The following is a 15,841-nucleotide window of genomic DNA, read 5'->3' on the forward strand; positions in this document are numbered from 1 at the left end:
TAGATAGATAGATAGATAGATAGATAGATAGATAGATAGATAGATAGATAGATAGATAGATAGATAGATAGATAGATAGATAGATAGATAGATAGGCAGGCTTGAGGCCTCGTTATATTTTTATTTAAGCTAAATATAATTTATTATTATTAAATCAGCCATGCCTGCTTAACACACACTGTTTTAACCATTTAAATCATGCACATAATAAGGGGAGCCCACAGTCAACCGGAAACGAGGCGATTGAGTGTCTCTGGATCTGTTTCAGTTCAAGGGTAAAGAGAGAAACGAAGAGAGCGAGAGACAAACAGAGGAGTGTCAGGTTGTCCTGTGAAAGCTTGTACCGGGACAGGAAGTTGACCTCGTTTGAAGAAGCAACTGGCTTCATTTAACAAAGACACGGACTTACTGTGGTCAATGAAATCAACTTAACCCTATTTAAACTCAGTGTTCGCTATTCCAAACATTTATTTATCTATCGCGCAATCTTAATCTGAAGTTTCAGCACTGATATTTCTTTCACTGGACACTCTTAAAAATAAAGGTTCATCTGTGGTTCCATGAAGAATTTTTAAACATCCATGGAATCTTTTAATTCCACAAAAGGTTCTTTAGATGTTTTTAAATGTTCTTCACACTAAGAAACTGTTCACTGAAAGGTTCTTTGGGGATCCAAACATGGTTCTTTATGGACTTCGCACAGAAATGGTGTATCTGAAGATAATGTATACATAGAGGTTTCCAGGAAGACTCACATTGGTTAATGAATATAAATAACAATAAAGCTACAAATCAGAATGTCAAACAACAAGAAAGGGAGCCTCCCAAAATCACACAGACTGAGATGTGAAGTGTTTGATGGGTCAGTGTACATACAGTACAGTTCCCATCATCCAACCCCTGTGTGACCCTCACCCAAAACCACACCAAACACTGCAGGCCTGTGAGTGATTATCACACACACACACACCACACACACACACACACACACACACACACACACACACACACACACACACACACACACACACACACACACACACCACACACACATTCAATCAGCTCCTCTAATCAGGATCTAACCACAAAAAAGGCCAACCAGGGGTCGTTAGGTACCTTTTTCTGATGACATCATCAGACTCCTGTGGGTAACCGGAGCTGGACCGGCACTGCGGCAATACAGGGCCGTATATCACAGAGTTTCCCAATAACCCACTGTTCGTGGAACAGCCATTTATCAAATGAAAGGCCTAGCTGTGTGTGTGTGTGTGTGTGTGTGTGTGTGTGGACTCTGATATAAACATAAGTAATCTGTTGAGGTAGCTTTAGCAGTGACAGGGCAGTCAATCAGGCTCCGTCTACATGTCAGCCTGACAGTTTAAACAGTTCACGGGAGATTTATTAGCCACGGGTCAGATCACATAATATATCCCCAGTCTGCTCTTGTTTAGAATGACTTAGCTCTATTGATTAGACTCACCCGCAAGGCCCGGTCTGACACGGGCTGAACTCACAGGAAACTGAGCTAAATGGCCAAACCACAACATATCATGCTTTGATAATTCAGTGAGATGTTCTTCATCTATCATGCAGTGAACGGCTGCAGCGATTCTGGAAAGCTGGATCTTAAAGATGTCTCAAAGGAACGTTTAGCAAAAAAGGGAAGAAATTCTGCCATAACTTTTACTCTCGTGACATTTCAAACCAGACTGTGATCAAACAGCTCATTTGCATACAAAAATGTTCAGTCAAGCTCCAGAAATTACCATAAAACCATAATATAACTTTAAAAGTGGTCCATTTGAAGTGGTTTTTACAGGTCAAAAATGAAAATAACCATGAAAAAGAAAAAGAATGACATGAGTGTAAGTAAATGCTGACAGAAGTTGTTTGCGGTGAATCCTGTTAACTATCCCGTAAAATAAATAAATAGGATAAAATAGTAAATAAATAAAAAAAGAGATATAAATAGGCTACATTAAATTAGGATAAGTAGGCCTAAGCAAATTCATTAATTTAACTAATTAATTCAAATAAATAAATAAATAATACATCTAAAGTAGTAGTGAGTATAAAAAAACTTTGAGTATACCAGTTTAAATTAGTATAAATTCAGTCTTAATGCATGAAAATATATATAGACACCTTTTAATTTTGGGGATGGCGGTTCCTTGAGGATGATAACATTTGGGGTCCGTTGCATTTTAAAAGATTAAGAATCCCTTTCAGGCGCACGGCAAATCATTTTGACTACTAGTTTGAACAGTAATTTGTTTAATGTTATGAATTGTCCGACTTTCTGTTAACGATATAGTTTGGTATGACATCAAACGGATGTACATTTCCACTTAACCTCCACGAGGTCGATCACGTGAGCCTTTAAATTTATGTTGAGCTCCTGCAGCTATTTCCTGTTACATTACCCTGAAATAACACTGAAGCGTTGCAGTGGTGCCGTCGACAAGCAAAAGCATTGCAAGAAACCAAAACATTAACATTTAAATACATTACTGAGTTGACACATTCTGTATTATGACATTTAGACAATGTAATCACTCCATAAGTACAATAGGGAAACGGTTCTGACAAGCTAAGATCACTATCAACCATTATTTGGACACAGTTCATTTAAAAAAAGCACACACACACACACACACACACACACACACACACACACACACACACACACACACACACACACACACCATGAGCTACGAATACAGAAACTTTTAGTTATCAAACTACAGTTACTGCCCTGTAGTGAAAGGACAGTCAAAGCCATGCAGTCTCCAGACAAAATCATATCAATATTAATAAATGAGTAAGAAGTTTTCTAAATATTTTTTGTCATATTTTTGATGACAGTAGTTTCCAACAGAATGATAAAGCAGCTTTTTTGCAGTAAAACTATAAGTGTAAGTGTATATTTTGACATAAGCTAACTTAGCTAGTAAAGTGGCATTTGGGAATTCTGCATGGGAAAGTTCTTGAACTCCTATATAAATGGCTGAATTTCGCCATCGTAAAATCGCCGAATAAGGATCATTATAAATGTATACTATATTACTTGAACCATATTATTTGAAGGAAAATTTATTTATTTTTCCTATTATCATTATTGATGTTGTTGTTGCGGCGTCATGTCTAAGAAAACCCCTTTACCCAAGAAAATCACTGTAAAACACATGTCTAGGCTCAGTACTTGAATTTCTAATTTTAAAACTAGCCTATACATTTGACGTGAAACAACATTGATTGAACATGTCTAGTCGGTTGTTATTTGTTGTATGCGTCGCTGTATTGCGTAGCAGCTGCGCACAACGGATGTCCTCGAGCACATTTCCGCAATGAATCCTGGGAGGAACTGCGTATTTGGCGGAATATTTGAACAATTTATACAAATCATCAATCCAGGCTCACGATGGAAACGAAAAGCAGAAATAATATAACACCAACTCGATTAAATATTGCGCTGTATACATTCCGAATAATCCAACAACATGGAGGGCAGACGCAGTCAGGATTCACAATGCGAGCGAACTGACATCGCCAAACTGACGCAGATGAAGTCGAAAGTAAACAGATTGAAACGGAGCCCGAAAGCAGCGACACTGAATCCCGGGCAGATCCGTAACACAGGTACCAAACCACCCGGAAAACACTCATTATTCTGCTTTTTTGTGCTTTATGTCGCATCTAACTCATGTGTGAAAGCATCAGCCTTTTCTATCAATGTCATAACGTTATTGTTTATTCCCGTCGGATAGTATGTAACGTTAGCCATTCCTGTTGAGTCCTTTTGTAACGTAAGTTAACTTATTTGTGTTGTAACGTTAATTTAATAAAAATTTGAATTAAATAGTAGACTAAAATTAAAGCAAAATGCTCTGTTAAGTGGAGAACTCAACATGATTTAGGCTAACTTACACTTTTTTTTTTTTATTGAATCGTGTTTTGACATTTTGTCAAACAGACTAACGTTATAGGATGTGGGCATGAAACATGTAAGATTAACAGAAGGAAAGTCCCACATATAAAATCACTATGAAGTTTTTAGTTTCTGCATTAGGTGATTAAATATGCATTGCAAAACCATCAGATACAGCCATGTTTCTTCTTTACTAAAGCATGTGTTTTTGAAATGCCTGTGTTTTATAGCAGAGTTCAAAACACCCACACGTCCAGCAAGAGGCCAGTTCAGAAGACTGATACCCGACGACTCCCCCAGCAATGATCCTGACTCTCATCAAGATATTATATGGGATACGACATCTCCATCACCCATTCGACATGGTAATAATGTCTATTGGAATTGTGCATTTTGATATTCCTCTTTAAACATGCAGTATGACAGAAGTGTATTTATTTTCAGGTCGTGGACAAAGGAGAACTGCAAATGTCAGAACGGTGGATATATCGGACATTGCCAATCGGATCGCTCCAAAGGTTTGCTCGAGGAGCGTGAACTGCTACAGTGCTTGTGTTTTCAGTTCAAAATATCAAAGTGTGTGTGTGTTGTCATTTCTTTGATTATAGAACGGAAGACTAGAAGAAGAGGACTCATCTTTAATGCAGTGGATTGGAGACAGTGCCATTCCCTGCACACCGGAAGTACAACAACCCAAAGCTAAGCCTGTGTCGACAAAGTAAGCCACTGTTCTGTAGGAAGGGGAATCTTTAGGCTAAGTACATAAAAAAAAGCTTCAAAACAAGTAAATAGTCAGTAATAAAATCAAAGAACGCATGACAAGCAATAAACAAAATGTGTTTTCAATATCTAAAGCCGGGACAGATGTTGAGAAACCTGTGTTCGCAGACAGCCGATTAATGACCAGTGCGATCAAATTTTCAACTGGCAGTGCCAGAAATTCTGACACGTAATCCTGCAGTGTGACTTCTCCTACGACAACCGTCAAATAAAAAAACAATATGAGCGCAGAACCTGATTACACTAAAAGTGAGAGAGCAACAAACTAGAGCAGGGCTAAAAAACTCCAGCCCTAACCCGGCTCTGGCCTGTGGTGTTCAAGCCCTACCCGGCCCCAGCCCGACAACGCCTGCAATTTTTCTGCCTGTACCCGACCCGACCCGACCCGAGACCAACATTAATATCACAACTCCGGTCAATTTAAAACAATTTTTGTACATTTGGAGTGCTATCAATACAGAGAACAACAACAAAAATCGGTGTTGCCTACACCGTGTTATCCTCTTTTTAAAATTTGCACCCTGTTGACTTCAATGGGGTCTAATTTTAAACCTGCTTTTATTTCTCTTATCATCCTTGATGTGTCATACAAGTGCCCAGCCATGTTGAGTGATTCCTTCAGAGTGAACACGGTGAATCTGACTGCATTAGATGTGAAAGATATTAATAAAAATGATGTTATTTCAGCCAGCGCAAATACCTGTATTTACTTCCTGTTTTCGGTCGAAGTCCAAAGTAGTCGATTGTCGAGTTCACGCGCGTGATCATAGGTAACTAAACCTATGCGCGTGAACTCGACAATCCACTACTTTGGACTTCGACCGAAAACAGGATGTAAATCTCCTTTAAGCTCTCTCTGACGCGCGCTCTTTGATGCGCTCTCTCTGATGCACACGGTCTCTGCTACACGCAAACACACACAAGTCACACGCTACTAAGAGGTAAAATTTTTATTATAGGCCTGAAACATCATGCCCGCAAAAATTGGACAGACATTACAGAGAAGCATAAGCATGCAGTAGAGAATATAGCACTATAGGATCCAACCGCAAAAATAATTAAATAAACGGCCTACTTTCTTTGCTTTTAAGGAACTGAAGAACAATTTTCAAAACAATGTTCAAAAATGAAGAACTCTTCGCCAACTGGCTAATGTTAAATAATATTAATCGGAACTTGTATTAACTCCCCACGCTCCAACTTCTCCCTGATGCTCTGCATGGTCAACTGTCACCTGTTGATGCAAGTGAGTAATGCCTGCGTATATGCGTTTGTGTTGCTTAGGCGATGTTTAATATTTATAATATAACCAATATAACAATATTTCATACACACTGTGTGACGTGTGTTCTGCACGTATATTATGGGCACAATGAAAGGAGAGAAGGTAAATAAGCCCGAGCCCGATCTGTAAAAATAAAAAATGTCCCGAGCCCGGTCCGATTGGGCTTGCAGACCTCCACAACAAACCACCACTAGCTCCACACTCATCGTCTTCGGGGGGGTTTTTCCCCCCCAAGATAATCCATGATCAAATTTAACTCTAGAGATTGTTTTTGTTTGCTAGCCACCATTTCAATCCCGCATGTAAATTTAGCTCACATCACTTAACTTGTCACGGATTGATGATGTAAAACTCTGGACGAGTCTTCGGTACAGTCTGACGTTAATGACAACTGAGATCCCACAGTGTGACATGGCCTACAGCGGGGATCATGTTCGTACAGTCTGATAAACTTAACAATCATAAAGGACTATTATAAATCATACAGTGGGCACACGGCTTAAGGGTGCGTCTCAGTCAGCTCCCAAGTTCAGTCGTCAGGGAGTCATAAATCCCACAATGCACTGCAAAAATCTCAATCCACCTTTTTCTTACGCCCCATGATGCTTTGCGTGAATTAAAGGTGTATCTTCCGTTAAACTGTAAACAATCAGTGAAGTGTTCACTCTATGAACACAATATTTTGCTTCTTTTTAAAAATGGGTCACGGTTCAACCATCGAACATTAAAAGGATTTTTTTAAAGTGTAAAAGCATCAACAAAGACCATGATTAACCCTAAATGCTCGATTCTTTCCGCAGCAGTATTACGGATGGGTTAAAAATCACTGTGGTAATATATATTTGGTTTATGTAACATACGTTCAAATTTTTATTAACTTTATTATATTTTTTTATTGTATTATATTCTCTTTTTATTTGGAACTTAAATACAGGCTGCAAACCAAAATATAGTTTTGAATTATTTGTGACCGGCACCAACAGCTTCACATTGTCAAATGCATTTTATGCATCAACTACCCATTTACAGTAAATGGTACAGAAAAGTGCAAATGTATATCATCATATTAATGCATTTAGTAATTGTCCATTTTCATCTAAATTCTGCTGTTTTGATGTCGCAGACAGAGCACTGTAGAAGATCTAATGCGGCTGGCGAAGCGGTTTGACTTCAACATGAGGCAAGATGAAGCTCAAGAACAGAGCTCGGATGAACCAGCTTCAAAAGAGCCGCCACATGGTGACCGATACACGACAGCTCACAACGGCTCTGTGATGAAGAGTTCTGCTCTCGAACCCAATGGCAAGAAGCCTGTTGATGAAAGGGGGCTTAATCAGGAGATGGAGGATGATCTTGATTTCCTTTTTGATGGGCCGACTCAGCAGCTCAGCGGGCGCCTCAGTCAGGCGTCGAGTTTTCATACTCAGAGAAATGTTGTGAAAGCCTGTGATTCGCGAAAAGGGTCTTCGTTTTGTACGGCAGCAAACAGTGACAGTAAGCAAGTTAACAATGCTGATGATTTTGATGACGATTGGAGCAGCGACGGTTTACTTGATGACTCGTTGCTATTGGAGATGACGCAAAACCCAGATCTGTTTGCTGCACCGCAGCACAGTTCAACACAAAAACAAACTCACAAGAATCAAACTGCGTTGAGTGTAATGGCAAACAAATCGCAAGAAGCTAAAAAGGATGTTAAATGTGGCTCATTTCAAGGGGAAAAGGCGAAAAGCGAACAAACTTTTCAGCTTGACTCTCGGATGGAGGCGAAGCCTTGTGGAGGGTTGCCTAGAATTGGAAATCGCATTGAAAATAATTGCACAAATCAGGTTTTTCCCATGAGTAAAGCTTTGCCTCTTGCTCCAAGTTGCTTTAATGCCAAGCAATATCAGCACAAAACGCAAGTACGACAGCATCCGGTTATTCAGAATTCATCTGAACTCAACAGTGTTTCCTCAACGCGCCGTTTCCATTCAAACACCAAAGAGATGCTGGCGTCCACCAGCCTCAGTACTATAAAACCCCTTCATTCAAAGCCGCCCAGCACTCAGCAAAATCCAAACTCTGGAGGTATTGAGCAAAGAGAAAAGCATGCCGTTACAGGCCAAGATGGTGATGTTTTAGATGAAGATTTGGACTCCTTTTTTGCATCTGATGACATCTGGGATGACGGAGCCGAGGACGATGATCTGTTTTGTGAGGCGTGTGATAATCTTGAGGAGTTACCTGGCAAGTCCGAAACCCCAGACACAATCGGCCAACACAACACCACAAAAGCAGCACAAAACAAACCGTGTGAAACGGCTAGTCAGCGAACTGTATTTGCTCATCCTTATCCACCCAAAAGGCCGGCTGTTAATGTTTCCATGTCCAGTGCAAACACATCAGCGTCTCTGTACGGGCAGAAAGCTCATGCTGTGAATTCTGGGCCTGCAGGACTCGGCTCTAATGTGTCATGTGACACAATGAGACCATCTGGCCCCTTAAGTAATGGGCCGTATAAATTTAAACAGGTGAGCAGCTCCTCGCAGCAGGGTCACGAGAGGGGCGTGTTGGCCGTTCTCCAATCAGATGTGAGAATAACAGACGGTCACCAGTTCAAGAAGCCATACAGCGACTCGTTCAGGTCTGCGCCGGGCCTCGCCAAAGGTACATACTCTTTGTTTTATTGTGGTTGCAAGTGGTTTTTAGGGGTATGATATCTTTAAATGTCTACAGAACTAAAATAGGGTAAAAAAAAGCTAGGTAGATTTAATCAAGCACATTTTCCAGTTGTCACTAAATGAGCACAAGGGATAATCCCGATGCACGGATATGAAAATTTTGGCTGATACGATAATTCTTTATATTGGAAAGCCGATAACCGATATATTTGCTGATAAATCTAAATCCAAATTTTATATAATTTTTGAGAGCCTGATTACAAGTCTCACCATTAAAAGCCATGTACCAAGCACACAATTATAATTGTAATTTTATATACAAATTTTAGATATTTAAGCCTATATGACAGACATGTTGCACTGTATTTTCTTTTTTTCGAAGTGATTACAATCATATTTCAAGCAATTCAAAACCATCATGGCGAAGAGTGCTGTGCGCATCTGAAGTGTCTCAGCTGAAGGAAATAATTAATTAATTATCAGCTTTAATATATCGTCCAAATTTTCTTATCAGGCCGATCACTATAATATAAAAAATGTACATATCGGCCGATACTGATATGGTGGCCGCTATATTGTTCATTCCTAATATTTAGTCATTTTTATTTATATATGATCAATAGTAATAAACAATATTCACTACTACTGTCACATAAGGTCAAACATTTTACAGAATAATCATAGATTAATTGACAACAGTTAGCTGGCCAATGTGCTGTACAGTTCTTGAACGTATGCAAAAATCAAACACCCATTACACACTAATAGTATATATAATATATAAATATATTATACACTACTGTTCAAAAGTTTGAGGCCGGTAAGATTTTTTTAATGTTTTGTTTCTTGTTAAATAATTAAACAGAAATGTAATATTTATTAAATCAAATACCCTTGTTGGTGTTATATTCACCAAATATCTGACTTTTTAATTGCAAACTCTCCTGAAGTGTTGCTTATTCCGTGTGTGTGTTTTCTGTAGACGTGTGTATGTCTGAAGCCGCGAGGTGCAGTGATGCTGAGATCGAGAGGAAGAAGAAGCAGGCTATGGAGAGGCGGAGACTCAAGATGCTGGCCAATCAGAACCTCAGAGCTCCTGTCTGATACAGCGTTACTATGGAGATGTACAACAAAACAGGCCTGCAGAGGTCTACGTCTATATAAAGAGTTACTACATCACAACTAAAGCTGTTCCCATTATAAGCAACAAATCTGTGCAGTTTCATGGATCTAATTGTCCTGCATCATGCCACTTGTTTGTGGACAATATGTTACCAAAACTGTTGGAACAATGGCTTTTGTTGCTTTAAGGGCCATTCTCATGTGTAGAACATTTAAATGCTGATCTAAGGTCATATGTTTTGCCATTAACGTTTATGTTTGGGCATCAGAGGTCCTAGATCAATATTTTGTTTTTGATAAACATGTATGATGACGTTCTCAATGGAAAATCAGGAGGAGCTGCCCTTTTCACTTCAGTCACTTTTATGCCAATTTGGTGCTGAGTAAATTGTATAATAAATATTTCCTTCAATCTTTATTTTAAAAGTATTTTACAATGCTTAAAGTAAATCACTCTTGTTCAGTTTATAATGAAGAAGAAATTTTAAAAATGTTGGTTGGTTTGATTTGACTGTTTTTGTCTTTGTGATAAAATAAGAAGCCCAGAATAATAAAGTGACTTCAAGTAAGTGATGAATAGTATTTATTGAGTTGGAACTGTCATTGTAATCACGGGAATATTAAATAATTTACAAATATCCTGTATTTTATCTATATGCTTCGTTTCAGAGTCACATCAGGAGCAGCAGATTGGCCAAACTGACACTTCATCATAATTCATCTATTTCAGGTTCTCCAGTCATTTTGAACATTAGTTTTGGAAATGTGGGTTTCCAGGCCTGTGACTGGTTGCATAAACTATTAAGACAAGTCCTCCAATTTTGTTTTGTTCACAACTTCTTACATGAACCCGAAGATTGGTCTAATTTGATACCGAAAAGTAAGACCGATTACCCCTAACTAACTGCTAGTTGGTCATACTAGTTCTTAAGACACAGTCGTAACATAATGGCTCTTTATGAAACGTCCCCGGTCAAGTCATAGAAATAAAGTCTTCCGAATGATTCATTCAGCTAATGTGACTTTACATGATTTTTAAACATCCTTATCCTGTTATTTGCATTTTCAGATTGCCTATTTGACCAATACCATGTACTTCAAGGTAGGTAGGCAATTTGGGAGAGGCTAGCAATAGCTTTGAGAGCATGAGATCCCACCCTCCCTTCAGAGCGTCTCCAAAGCCACGTCTCCTTCAACACACTTGAGTCTGCAAAGTGTTAAACTACCTCATGTCTCAGAGCAAATAACATTACAATAATAATGAACATAAACAACTGCCAGAGCTCAGTTGTACCACCTGACTGCTGCAGATTCAGTTTGGCATTGATAGTGTTGACATTGAAACGTTTAAACCCGAGTCTGAGGACGTGAACGTAATTAACTCTTAATTACGGTAACAACATGGCTTGAAACTAGGGCTGTCAAACGCTTAAAATATTTAATCGCGATTAATCACATTAATGTCAGTTAACTCGCGAATAATCGCACATTTTTATCTATTCTAAATGTCTCTTGACCCCCTTTAACGTTACGTTTTGAGTGGATGAATGATGAGCGCGAGACGCCGAAATGGATGCCAATAAGATTCTGAAGGGTCGCAGTCGCACACCGGACGAGAAGCGCAGCTTCTCTATGAGTGTACACACACCTGCAGAGCCATTCGGCGTTTTCAATGTGCGATACAAGTAGACGCACCTCGGCGCTGCACTTCTCGTCCACTCTTTGGCCGGCTCGCGAGCCCAAACAAGTGTGTGCGGCGTGCCTGTTTTGTTTTCTGGTATAGCTACATCCAGTGTGGTGATGTAGTTTTAATAACGTTAGCTGTTGTAAAAGCATGTGAAAAAAACGACAAAGTTTGCTAGGCGTTAATCTCACGATAAAAAACTTGACGCCGTTAAAATGTGTTTGCGTTAACGCCGTTAATAACGCGTTTAACGGACAGCCCTACTTGAAACGCATTAGTTTTGGTTCAGGATGAACTGTAAAAGGCGGCTGCTGTTTGTTTTGCGCCGCTCTGTGACTGACGTCTGTCTAAATAGTCTTACAGAACGCGCTGATGATGTGTGATGTCTGTGTAAATACATGTTGACAGGCAGGTATGGACATTGTATCGTAATGATTAGATGAACATTTTTGGGTTTTCCACAGAAGATATATATGCATGTTTTAATATTTAGACCACTTTTATTTTGGATTGTGTGAAGAGTGTTTCAACCAGTATAACAAAAAGTGTTTCTAAAACAAATTGCCTACCCTGCCTTTAACACAAGCGTGCAGGTGAAGGGGTGTAAGAGTGTGTAAGGCCTCTCAGGCGGGCTGTTTCTCATCATTAGCTGTCCTCGGACACCTGCGGCACACATGAGTGCTCCTGAAAGTCGAGTCTTGTTATCAGCCTGCCGGTGTGTAACTGTAGCTAGCGCACAGAACTATGAAAAGCCCCCGCGGCCCGGGATGCGGTTTCACCTGACCAGCCGAGCGTCCAGGCACTTACCTGGACCGTGTGTTGACTGAACTCTGATGAGGACAGCATGAATAGGGCCTTCTGGTGAGCTTCATGTCGTACATGCAGAGATTAGTGTGTGTTTTGATATGGGGCTGACCTGAGGATTACATGGCTGAAGTCAAAGGTCTACATCTGTGCTTCATTAACCACTAGTTCCCTAGCAAGTACACACAACACATTAGGTGGATGTGACTGCTATTAAAGCTGAAAAATGTCTCCATTCACACCAGTTCGGTAGCTTGACACATTGTTGAGGCAGAACGTGTCTGGTGTAAAGTGGGCTTTAGAATTAGGCCTTCATCGTCAGGGTGTCGTCATTACAATCATGATTCACAAGCCTGAAAGAAATCAACAATGATTTTTACATCTTTTGTCTGACTGGAGAATTTTGATTTGTGAGTGTAAGCTTTAATCAATAATAAATTATTGGGAGAAGTCATGGAAATTCATTGGTCAGAAAGTCTGGGAGCTTTGATGACAGTGTTTTCTTTTTGTTTGTATTTTATTTATAAGTCAGTTGTCTAACTACTAACAGCTTTATATATTTTTTACTATATATGTTTTATATATTAATATTTAAATATATTAAATTAATACTATAACTTGTTTTGTTTAACATATAAATTAATCATATTTATTCATGTTTTTATTTATCATGTTAATTATAAAATAGGGTATGAATGAAATTCGAATATATATATATATATATATAAATATATTTACAATTTATCATGTTAATTATAAAATAGTATATATATGAAATTCGAATATATATATATATATATATATATATATATATGTATATAATTTATTTATTTACACACACATATGGCCTACATGAATATTTATGTCATACATCTTTCCAGCAAAGGAAATAAAGAAAGTGTGAATAATAACACTCATATATTTTTCTTATAACTCATAATTTGCTTGAATGTCATTGTAATCTCTGATTAGTTAGTGGATCAGTTTTATGAGTAGGTACATTTCAAAGCATCTATATCAACGCGGTTCACAAAATCAGTCCGACTCTGAACGGTTTATAGTGAATCAGTATGAACTATAGATTTGTTTTTAAAATCCTCATCATAAATGTCTTAAAACACATGGAAATTCACTGGTCCAATGTGTGGGAGCCCGTAGGAATACTTGCAAATTCTGTGCAAGAGACTGCACCATTTATCCCCGTATTGCATTGTGTTGCTCCATTTAGATCCTGTCTGGCCTTCCATCGCCAGCACATGGAGACGGAGAGCAGGTTTAAACTGAAGCAACAGGATCCTCACTGTCCTTTTGTCTGCTCGATAAACATGCTTATCAGCAGCCTGTGTTCAGGAATAAAGTCACCCGAGAATACACCTGAACTCCAGATGAACCCGCTCTCCTCTCTGCTTTACTCCGATTCTCTCGGTTTCATCAATTATTCTCCTTCCCAATCAGTACGGACACCGATACAAAAATATCGCTCGCTGTCCCAGACGCCGGGCCTGAGAAATGCCAACCTGAGAGGCCAAGACTATTGTCCTATGGGGCACAGATTCTGGAAGTGGATCAGTGTCCTCTGGTGTGTGTTTGTGTGTGTGTGTGTGTGGGAAGGAACTACCAGTCTGTCTCTCTGTCTGTGTGTGTGTGTGTGTGTTGTAATTGATAGATGTTCTAATTTGTCTGTTGTGCTTCACCTGATGCTGACTGATAGGGCTGGTCTTGAATCTCTCCTGCAGAAAGATCCAGTACGGGACTCGGTTTCTGCAGGGAAAAAAATGACGTGTTGGAAAATGTCTGTTGTAAGTTTACCCTATGGTTTAAACAAAGTGTCATGCCATGGTAACACTTTTATTTTGATAGTCTGTTGACTTATAAGTTGTTTTGCAACTATAGTTGTTTTGCAACTATAGTTTGCAACATATGTCAACTAACTCTCATTAGAGTAGTAGACTGTGCTTTATATCTGCTAACTCTATATTGTGATGCTCTCCCAACAGACATACTGACTATAAGTAACTTTACAACTACATGTCAATTTATTCTAACCCTACCAATCTACTAATACTCTACTAACACACTAATGAGAGTTAATTGACATGTAGGTGCAATGTTACTTATAGTCAACAGAATGTGTTACCATCAAAATAAATTGAAACCAGTGTCATTACTAGGGGTTTGCATGTCAAATTTGTGAGAATTTAATCTGAGTCATCAATTAATAGACTACAAAATATGTTCTGTACTGAATATCAGCACGTCCATTTGTGTAAAATATAAGCTGGTCATCCAAAGATCTCTGATGTAGGCTATAAAGACACTCAGTAACACTTTAGTTTAGGGTCTAATTCTCACAATGAACTAGTTGCTTATTAGCATGCATTTTACTAGGATATTGGCTGTTTATTAGTTATTATAAAGCCAATATTAATGCCTTATTCTGCATGACCATATTCTACATCCTTAATCCTACCATACCTAAACTTAACAACTACCTTACTAACTATTAGGAGTTTGAGACAAAAATCATAGTTAATGTTTAGTTAATATTAAGAATTGGACCCTAATCTAAAGTGTGACCGGAAACTCTGATTCTCTTGTCTAACGGCTAACGTTAGTAAGGCAGTTTAAACAAGCTAAGACTAACAAACCAGATTTGGCTGTTTTAACTTAACGTCTTTGCCAGGGAAATGTGTTGTAAAGCAACAGCTATTAAGATAACCTTCTTTCCCCGCCAAAAGACACAACATTTAGTACCTTTTCGATTTGGTAAACATTTCTTTAAGGCGATATTTCTTCATAGGTGTAACTTCTGCCCGCTAGCGTCTCCTAACGGAATTGTAGGATCTTTTTTCTGTAACCAAGATCTAACCTTCCCTGAACGTTACAGGGAGTTTTTTGTTGTTGTAATAACCTAATTAGAACTTATACAAAACGTTCTCTAATGTTTTTAAGTGTTATTATAACCATAAACTAGCCACAAATTGTTATCTGGTTCCCCCCTTTGACTGCTTTGACTCACTCAACAACTTTTGAGTTCGTTCGTTTTTTGTGTATCACTGACACCTAGCGGCAAACAACTAATATTACAGTTTTTTTGGCTTGTAGTATGTTAGTCTTACTGTCACCTATAAGCTATTGTTCTCCAAAACAAATGGCAAAATCCGCATTTAGAAGATAAAAGCATTCAAATCTACAGTCTCTCTTCCGATAAGGATCACTGACTTTGATGGCATCACTCTCTGCACTTCAGCTTCTCATCAGATTTTCTGTCCAATCAAATGCTCTCCAGAATCTGAAACTACATTATAAATAAATGGTGAAGCTACAGCTGAAATCACTTAGTCACTTGTTCACACGATTACCATTTACCACATGGTGTGGCATGTAGGGACAAGGAAAGATTCAGACAGTGTAAATATGCTTTCCATTGGGGCGAATAGTCTGGGTTTCATGTTAGTGTCACGAGAACCGCCACAGCTTCGGTCCAGACACACGATAGCAGAGGAGCTTCTCGATATGTCCCACCCTGATTTCCGCGTTTCAAAACAGTTCAGTGGGCCTTTAGGGATAGTTCA

The 15,841-nt window shown here is 38.8% G+C and overlaps 2 protein-coding genes across 2 annotated transcripts in view; one reads left to right on the forward strand and one right to left on the reverse strand.

The window, feature by feature from the left end:
- spred2a (sprouty related EVH1 domain containing 2a) overlaps positions 1-15,263 on the reverse strand; it is a 57,594-nt gene extending 42,331 nt beyond the window's left edge. The window contains exons 1-2 of the mRNA XM_079617415.1: positions 15,021-15,263; positions 13,961-14,027 (exon numbers count right to left, since the gene is read on the reverse strand). The gene's annotated coding sequence lies outside the window, so the exon portion shown is untranslated. The remainder of the gene's footprint in view (positions 1-13,960; positions 14,028-15,020) is intronic.
- On the forward strand, positions 3,258-10,474 carry etaa1a (ETAA1 activator of ATR kinase a). Its single transcript, XM_079617090.1, has 6 exons — positions 3,258-3,639; positions 4,159-4,293; positions 4,373-4,446; positions 4,537-4,646; positions 7,117-8,642; positions 9,639-10,474. Exons 1-6 carry the CDS (start codon positions 3,501-3,503, stop codon positions 9,758-9,760), a joined length of 2,106 nt encoding a protein of 701 aa, XP_079473216.1. The 5' UTR covers positions 3,258-3,500; the 3' UTR covers positions 9,761-10,474.
- Positions 15,264-15,841: the final 578 nt, after the last annotated feature.

The sequence above is a fragment of the Phoxinus phoxinus genome (genome assembly GCF_949152265.1).
Source record: "Phoxinus phoxinus genome assembly, chromosome: 6".
NCBI classification, from domain to species: domain Eukaryota; kingdom Metazoa; phylum Chordata; class Actinopteri; order Cypriniformes; family Leuciscidae; genus Phoxinus; species Phoxinus phoxinus.

Coding starts and splice junctions, on each gene's coding strand:
- etaa1a (XM_079617090.1), top strand. CDS start 3,501: ATGGAGGGCAGACGCAGTCAGGATTCACAATGCGAGCGAACTGACATC. Junction 4,447..4,536: donor CCAATCGGATCGCTCCAAAG/GTTTGCTCGAGG, acceptor CTTTGATTATAG/AACGGAAGACTAGAAGAAGA. Junction 4,647..7,116: donor GCTAAGCCTGTGTCGACAAA/GTAAGCCACTGT, acceptor TTGATGTCGCAG/ACAGAGCACTGTAGAAGATC.